The sequence below is a fragment of the Cebus imitator genome, unplaced genomic scaffold (assembly GCF_001604975.1).
Source record: "Cebus imitator isolate Cc_AM_T3 unplaced genomic scaffold, Cebus_imitator-1.0 Scaffold313, whole genome shotgun sequence".
In the NCBI taxonomy this organism is placed as follows: domain Eukaryota; kingdom Metazoa; phylum Chordata; class Mammalia; order Primates; family Cebidae; genus Cebus; species Cebus imitator.
In genome coordinates, this window is record NW_016107628.1 from 2,612,027 (window position 1) to 2,621,027 (window position 9,001).

Here is a 9,001-nt window from a genome sequence, read left to right on the forward strand (position 1 = left end):
CCTCATTTATTTATTTTATTGCATTTTAGGTTTTGGGGTACATGTGAAGAACATGCAAGATTGTTGCATAGGTACACACGTGGCAGTGTGATTTGCTGCCTTCCTCCCCATCACCTACATCTGGCATCTCTCCCCTTGCTATCTCTCCCCAGCTTCCCACCCCCCACCATCCCTCCCCTATTTCCCCCCAACTGACCCCAGTGTGTAGTGCTCCCCTCCCTGTGTCCATGTGTTCTCATTGTTCAACACCTGCCTATGAGTGCGAACATGCGGTGTTTGATCTTCTGCTCTTCTGTCAGTTTGCTGAGAACATTCTCATATTTTCTTTACACTTCAATGGGGTGCCTTACAGCCCATCTTGGAGACCACTTAAGTTGACAATAACCATGGTCTTTTTCAGTCTTAGAATTCTTTGATTTTAGGGGAATATCCATATAGAACCAGAGGTCTCATGAGCCCTAGAGGAAGGCAGGCAATGGGTTGGAAATCTCTCTTCCCAGAATATGAACACCCAGAGACGTGGGTGAAAGGCACACTGAGATCACAGAGCACCCTGTAAAAGACTTACCCCTGAGGCCCTCTGCATCCCGCCCAGGTCATTTCATATTGCAGAGGATATACAGAAGGGACAAATTCTAACCATCAGTTTCAATTTAGCAGGAACTCTACACCTCCAATATCAGGACTTGGCATCTCTACCCTGATGAGGCAGCTGGTGCCCTTTCTTGCAGCCAGCAGATGGCTCATTTTCAAGTTTAATCAATGCCATTCAATGAATAGTTTCCACGTTCACACTCATTCCCTTTAGCCCATCTATGATGCAAAGCAGAGCTTAAGATCCTTATCAAGCTACCCTTGCCAATAAAGCATACAGCTTATATCTAAAGCACGACACAGAGATTAGTTCATCCAGTTTTCCTCGCAACTTTGCAGAACCAGCATTCTTACAGTTCACGTGCCATATTAAGGGGTTTCTGTTCTTCCCACTGTGCCATTTCATCGGAAATCATTGTTGCTAGAGCTGTATCTGTATGTTTTTGTGACAATTTGGTTCAATTCAGTTTTCCATTCAATCACCAATTATTGAGCATAAATTTTACATGCCAGGCAACGTTCCAGCAGCTATAAATAACAAATAAACAGGTAAGTCTCCATCCTATGGGGGGAATCATATAAAACAATGATGATAGAAGAGGGATGGATAGACAGACAGACAGACAGATATTGGGTAGTGCTAAATGCTATCTAGAAAAATAAAGCAAGGTGATTTGGTAGAGGAATGGGTCCTGCTTTAGCTAGGTAGGGAAGCCTCCGTCTTAGAGCTAAGATTCAGGTGTAGGAATGTTTAGAAGCCTTGATGTTAGTTATATTTATATCAGTAATAGTAACCAATTTTTACAGTACTTCACATACAATATGATTCTCATTACAATAGTTTGAGATATGATGTATCATTAGCTCAGTTTTACAGAGGACTAAACTAAAACTTAGAGAAATTAAAAAGTTCTTTAAAAAATCAAGCATATAGAGCTAATAAAGGAGACAGGATTCAAGCCCAGGTTCTCCTGAATTCAGGCACATGTCCCTATGACTCAGCTATGCTGCATATTCCTTTATTAAGTTCTCTTATATACCTACTTAAGTAAAACTGCCAGTGAATTATTTTTCCTCCCTCAGTTCCAGTGTCTCACCCTGTCCTCACTCTCAGGGCTCCTGGGGCCCAGGCTGCAGTGGGGGACCTGCTGGAGCTTCACTGTGAGGACCTGACAGGTTCTTCCCCAATCTTGTACTGGTTTCATCACCAGGATGTCACATTGGGAAGCAGCATAGTCCTTTCTGTAGGAGGTGCCTCCTTCAACCTCTCTTTGAATACAGAACACTCTGGAAACTACTCCTGTGAGGCTGCCAATGGCTTGGGGGCCCAGTGCAGTGAGGCAGTGACACTCAATATTACCTGGGCTAGAGGTCACTGTTACGGTAAATAAAATAGTCCTCTGACAGGTTGTCCAAATGAGCACAAATTAGATTGTCCAAGGAGGTTTTGAACATGCACACCAAGGCTTGGGACTTCTGGAGATTGGTACTAATTTTATGCAGGAGAGGGAAAGGAATACATTTTAATCTTAGATGCTGGCATATACCTTTCATGTGCCATAGTTTTGAAAATTACAAATGATGCTACAGATAATTCAAATGGAGGAATCAGAAACTGGAACATACCCACCCTACTTACATGGTTTTTGTCTATATCCAAAACCTGTGCCACTGGAACTCAAGTACAGCTCCCTCCACTTAGGAACCTCTGGGAACAGAACAGGCCTTACCACTGCGGCAGTCACGGGGCTGCTGCTCAGCATCCTGGGCCTTGCTGCTGCTGCTGCTCTGCTGCATCATGCCAGGACCCGAAGGAAAACAGGTGGGTGTCTAGGTCCTACCCTGTTTTTTATGAAACAGAGTCTCGCTCTGCCACACAGGCTGGATTGCAGTGGTGCAGTCATACCTCCCTGCATCTTCCATTTTCTGGGCTCAAATGATTCTCCCAAGCCACAGGAGGTGTGCACCACCATGCCGGGCTAATTTGATTTGATTTCATTTCAGTTGATTTCATTCATTTTTTGATTTGACAGGGTTTCACTATGTTGCCCATGCTAATCTGGAACTCCTGGGATCCAGTGATTCTCCCACCTAGGCCTCCCAAAATGCTGGGATTACAGGCATGAGCCCCGTGCCCGTCTGGGACTTTTTTTTTCTTTTTTTCTATTTTTTTGAGATGGAGTCTCACTCTGTCACTCAGGAGTACAATGGTGCGATCTCAGCTCACTGCATCCTCCACCTCCCAGGTTCAAGCAAGTCTCTCGCCTCAGCCTCCACTCAGGAGCTGGGATTAAAGGCGCCCGCAACCACACCCAGCTAATTTTTATAGTTTTAGTAGAGTCGGGGTTTTACCATGTTGGCCAGGCTGGTCTAGAACTCCTCACCTCAGGTGATCCGCCTGCCTCAGCCTCTCAAAGTGCTGAGATTACAGATGTGAGCCACCATGATGTAATTTTTTCAGCTCTCACAGAGATCATTCACCTCCTTTGTTAGCTATCTCATTTGTTAGGTATTTCATTTTCTTTGTGGCTATTCAAAGCGGAATTATGCCATTGATTTAACTCTCTGCCTGACTTTGTTGGTGTATAGAAATGCTACTGATTTTTGTACCTTAATTTTGTGTCCTGAAACCTTACTCGTGGGAGTCTTTAGGGTTTTCAAGTTAGAGAACCATGCAGTCAGTGAAAAGAGATAGTTTGACTTATTTACCTGTTTGGATGCCTTTTATTTCTTTCTCTTGCCTGATTGCTCTGGCTAAGACTTTCAGCACTATCTTGAATAGGAGTTCTGATAGTGGACATCCATAGTTGTATCACTATTTTCATTAATTTTAAATAATTTTTTAAATTGCATAAATTTTGATCTTCACCCAGGAGTTATTCAGGAGTAAGTTATCGAATTCCATGTATTTGTACAGTTTTGAGAGATTTTCTTGATACTTATTTCCATTTTTATTGCATTGTAGTCTAGGAGTGTACTTGATATAATTTAAAAAATTGTTGATACCTGCTTTATGGTTGAGCATGTGGCTGATCTTAGGATATGTTCCACATGCAGGTGAGAATAATGTATATTCCAGTTGTTGGGTAGAATATTCTGTAGCTGTGTGTTAGGTCTATTTGGTCAAGTGCCAAGTTTAAGGCCAGAGTTTGTCAGTTTTCTGTCTCAGTGATCTGTCTAACTCTGTTGGTGGGATATTGAAATCTCTCGCTATTATTTTGTGACTGCCTAGGTTTTTTTTGTAGAGCAAGAATAACTTGTTTTACGAATCTGGGTGCTGCAATGTTGAGCGCATATATATTTAGAATAATTTTCTTGTTGGAATCAATAATTATTTGTTTTGTTATTCTGGTGATTGATTTACGGTTTATAGTATACATCTTCAGTAGTGATATTATGTTACTTATAGAAGGCTAGTCACACCTCCTGCTTTCAAAATTACTTTTCTTTCCCCCCCATCACTGTTTATCTGGGATACAATTTTCTAATCTATAACATACTAGAGGAAGACATTCGAATCTCAGTGTTGAGGCTGTCGGTCAGCACAGCACCAGGAAAGAAAATTGACCATCATTTTGAATGATCCATGTGAATGGAAGCTCAGGTGGACTGTTCCCCAGAGTGTTGGTGGGAATGTTATTTTAAATAACAAACTCACTAAGAAATTAGGATAGTTCACCAAGCAGAGGGTCTGTGCCTCCTGTACCTCCTCAGAGCAAAGTCTCCCTTCTCGTCATTGACAAGACTTCTCAGGAAGGAGCTCAGCCCTTCTACTTTTTTTTTTTTAAAGTGAAGAGCTCTACTCCTTGCCTGAGCGAATCACTCCTAAAGAGGGTGATAAGTTTATTGACTCTATAGTAAATCTAGTTGTGTTGAAATTCCAGTAATAAAACTTGACAACTTGATATTGTATGAAGTGGTTATAATAATAACAGTATCTACCTTTTAGGTACCGTGAAACAACCTAGGTAAATTGCTTAGCACAGTTCTGGCCCATATGTCTTCAAGGAATATTAGCTTGTATAATAAATAGCCACCTCTCTAGGTCTCAGTTTTCTCTTTTACAAATGAGAAGACAGATTGACTCCCAGGTGCAGTCTGGGTCTGAGCTAACCACCCACTGGAAAGATATTGGTTATTGCCCGATATGGATTGTGATTGCTCTGAGGAGATTCAGGACTAGATCCTGATCACTCAGGAGGACGACTCCCTTGAGGAACAGGGAGATACTCAGTTATTTTTCACGAGAGTCAAGGCTGGTATATTTATTTTGAGCAATGACTTGTGTTCTCTAAGTCAATGAGACTGATATAGAGCCACAGATTTTAAAAAGGCAAAGGACACAGATAGGAACCTGGGATAAGGCTTGTACTGGAGCAAGCTGGAAAGATTCAATACTTCAGTGATGATAGAAAACTGTCATATTTTTAAGGCTAATAGAGTGGGCTTCAAGGATAGACTTCTAACAGGTAATCACCTATTATAAAATTGTCAATTTGTTATTTTTAAGTCCTCAAAGTACATACTTTGTTCAGTTGTTTAACAAATCTTTGTTGAATATTTTTAACTGCTAGGCATGACATTGGGAATTAAAAAAAAAAAAAAAAGACAAGGTTTACAGCCTCAAGTAGCACATCCTCTCATGAAAGAGAATTAGAGGCAAACACAAATATAAATAATCACAAAACAATGAAGTAATTTTAATATTACATGGGCTTATGTGCATGGAGACAGTTTACTTAATCCAGCCTCTTGGCATTAGGGAAAGCTCTGGAAAAAAAATATTGGAATTAGCCAAGTGAAAAAGGAGAGAAGAGGTATGGAAAAGCTGTTATATACCCAAAAGAGTTGCAGTTTAGTATTGCTGGAATAGATTTGCAGGAGCGAGGGGGTCACAGTTAGAAAAAGAGAAGGTAGAGCTTATTATGGTTGTCCCATTGATTCATAACTGTGTAAAAATTCCATATCAATTTTGAGCATCCCTTGGCCCCTCTAGGCCTCAGTCTCCTTGCCTTCACCTTGCAGGGCTGCAGTCAGGATGAAGCAGTGGGTCTGGGGGAAGCACCTGGCCCAGGTTGTGACCTACTCAGTTACTTACAGTTACTATTCACTTATTACTGATTGAAAAATGATTCAGAATAAGTGTGATTCTGGGCAAACGCCTTTCAAGACCCCACCTTCCTCACCTATAACATAAGATAGAGTGAGGAAGGAGGCGAGCAAGGAGGGCAGAGCTGGGTAATCCCTGAGAGTTGCCACAGCTGAGATCTAGAATGAGTCTGATTTCTAGGCATGTTCTAACAGAGTTCATTATCCACACAGCTCACTTACCATCAACCTCCCTTTGTTTTGCAGGAGGACCTTCTGCCACTGGAACATCTAGGTGAGGTCTCTGCTTCTTGTGCTGTCAACGTTTTCATGATTTATTTATATGCACAAGACTTCTTTATATTTTTTTAAAGATTTGAGTGGATTTCCTATCAACATTTTTACATTCTTACAAAATAAAAAGCTAGATATAAGTGAATGTCATTTTCACTTATATTTGTGAATGATAGTCACTGTGTCTACTTAAACACAGAATACATGTTCTTGGCTATCCATACTAATTTATCTACTTCCTTAAATGAGTTCCAGCAGCGACTTGACCACTGAGGTGCTGATGGCACCATCTTTCATAGGGCTACAATGCATTCATTTCCTTCTTCTTCAGTCCTCCACTCATTTGGGAAATTATTACTGAATGCTGGCAATCTTCAATTCACAATATTAACTGCAGAAGGAAATGAAATTGGAAAAAATCCACTTTACTTGAAGAGCCTGCATGGCATCTTGCAGGAAAGGTGGATTATTGTAATATGAGGTGGGAAATTGAAAGGTGCTTTTTAAAAAAGACAAGGTTTAAGTTCTGTAAGAATGTGGAGGTCTTTGCGTATCAATGTTTAAGCATTTACATCTTCAAAAATAATATTTAAAATGAATCAGCTACGAGTTTTTGCCTTTCAAAGAGGCCTTGAGGCTGCCTTGCCCTCTGACCTTGCCTTGGCTGTCCTGTTTTGCAGTACTTCCCTGGGCTTCATCTTACACCACAATTCTTCTGATACTTTATCGAAAGAGCCAAGCAGAAGTAGACACAATATTTTTACTTGAATCATGCTGAACTGCAGGCCTTCCTGGATACCGATTTCCCTGAAATTCTTTGTAACCTACAGATATTTTTTGTCCATTTTCTCTCCTCCTCTGTCACACTTACAGTTCTAGTGAGTGTCAGGAGCCTGCCTTGTCCAAGCCTTCCAGGATAGACCCTCAAGAACCCATTCACTCTGAACCACTAGCTCTAATGGAGCCGGAGCCAGTGTACGGCAATGGTGAGGACTCCCTAGGGGGCAGAAGGCTTCAGGGAGGAGCTAAGGTGGGAAGAGGGATTGAGCCACAGCCATGGCCCTGTCACTAATGTAAAAATGGCATTCCTAGCATTACATTGGGGATAGAAGGTAGTTATAAATTTGCTGATTGGGAAGGAGAGTCTAGAATATGGGCTCTTGACTACAACCAACTATGATATCTCTTCTCAGTAAATCCTGAAGATAGCAACCAGATTTATTCCCAGGTCTGGAGCATCCAGCATACAAAAGAAAATTCAGGTGAGATGCCTTTCAGGCAAATAGAGGTGAGGTGGCAGTGTGTTATCAAATCCAGCAAGGGGTCTTTGATCAGAGTTGTTTCAAATATAAGTCCAACATGCAAGGCATTGCTTGCCTTCTGCGTTGTCAGCTATAGAATCTATCCATTTCTTCTTTCCTTTCCACATTGCCGCCATTATCCATAAACTCTTTGAGGACAGACACTATGACTTTTTCACTAATGTACTCACAGCCCAGCACTTGGAAACCTTTAGTCCTCCTAAAATATTGTTTTAACGAGTGAATAATCAATGTGTAGAAAATTGTCATTCTTTTAACTGGTCTTTTTATTTCTAGTATTGTTCTCCTCCAGCCTTTCCACAACCTATTTCTAGCACAATCCCTTTGAGGTGCCCTATTGTTCACATCATTGCCTAGATTAACTGCCCTCAATGACATCCATTCCAAAGCATGATCCCTGCCTTCTGCATGCTGGCCCCTCCCGCAAGCTTTGCCTAATGCCCTTCCTCTAGCCATACTGAACTCTTGGCATCTTTCTGCTTGGTGCTCATGTTCCTTACTTGTCCTGAAATGCCCTTGCCTCTAATCTACTTGGTGACCCTTGCTCACATTTCAAAACATAGCTCAGGTACCACCATGAAACTCACCCTGATGCCAACTGCCCTTCCCATATTCTAATCTGGGAGGAGCCATTTATTTTTTATGGCAACAACATAGTTCAATATGTGTGTCTATCTTGGTGCCCATAATGCTTTGCACATTTGTTACTATGTCCATTTCTCGCCTTCAAAATTATAGGTTCTTGATCATATGGACTGGGTTTCTGTTATTTCTTCTTTTTTTTTTTTTGAACGGGGATCTCGCTCTGTCACCCAAGATGGAGTGCAGTGGTGCTATCTTGGCTCGTTGCAACCTCTGCCTCCTGGGTTCAAGCAATTCTGAGTAGCTGGGATTACAGGCTTGCGTCACCATGCCCAGCTAATTTTTGTATTTTTAGTAGAGACGGGGGTTTCACCATGTTGGCCAGTTGTTGTCGTTTCTATATCTGCTTATAACTTAACTAATGCCTAATAGAAGCCCATTGCTTAGTACATGCTTATTGGCTGCACAGATAAAAGAGATACAAAGAGCCCCTTGGAAAGGTAGAAAACACACACACACACTAAATTTTCCCAATGCTCCAATGCAACTCTTTGGCTTCCTGGGAAATTGTCATGTGTATTCAGAATGCCAGTCTCCTCTCTGGCCTCTTCCAAGTTCCCTGTGCAAAGTGAAATGAGTCATATCTGCCTCCTTCTCTGAGAGGACCAATAGAGCCATAGAAGTCTGCAGTGGGTTGGGGGTGGGCACCCTTCTGGGGTTATGATGAGCAGAGGAGCAAAAAGGAAATTGTTATGACAGTCGTTCCGAGCATTTGGTGGGCAGAGGAAAGTCTTTACTAGTGTTTGTACTTGGGGGATTACTTTCACTATGTGGCTCTAGAAGAATCCAGCAGAGGAAACAGTCAAGAGATCAAGCAAACCAAGAAGATTGGCTTGGAACGCAGTGTGTGTAGGTTGTAAGTTGGAATATATTGCCCACAGTTTAATACTTTTCTTTGCTACTCCTACCCAACAGCTAATTGTCCACGGATGCATCAGAAGGATGAGGTGAGTCACATTTCTTGGACTTTTTTCCTCTCTGGCCTTCCTTACCTGTATTTAGGTACTTACATTTTATTTTTCTGTTTTTTTTTTTTTTTTTTTTTTTTTTTTTTTTTTTTT

The 9,001-nt window shown here is 41.4% G+C and overlaps 1 protein-coding gene across 3 annotated transcripts in view; it reads left to right on the forward strand.

The window, feature by feature from the left end:
• Nucleotides 1-9,001, forward strand: part of FCRL3 (Fc receptor like 3) — a 19,958-nt gene that overhangs the window by 9,045 nt on the left and 1,912 nt on the right. The window contains exons 8-13 of one of the 3 annotated variants that reach the window (XM_017503724.2): nucleotides 1,678-1,965; nucleotides 2,297-2,416; nucleotides 5,950-5,977; nucleotides 6,850-6,962; nucleotides 7,170-7,238; nucleotides 8,856-8,887. In XM_017503724.2, coding sequence (XP_017359213.1) covers nucleotides 1,678-1,965; nucleotides 2,297-2,416; nucleotides 5,950-5,977; nucleotides 6,850-6,962; nucleotides 7,170-7,238; nucleotides 8,856-8,887 — 650 coding nt within the window. Of the gene's footprint in view, nucleotides 1-29; nucleotides 72-1,677; nucleotides 1,966-2,296; nucleotides 2,417-5,949; nucleotides 5,978-6,849; nucleotides 6,963-7,169; nucleotides 7,239-8,855; nucleotides 8,888-9,001 lie in introns of all 3 variants that reach the window. The other 2 variants (XM_037729647.1, XM_017503723.2) reach the window with 2 other exon arrangements.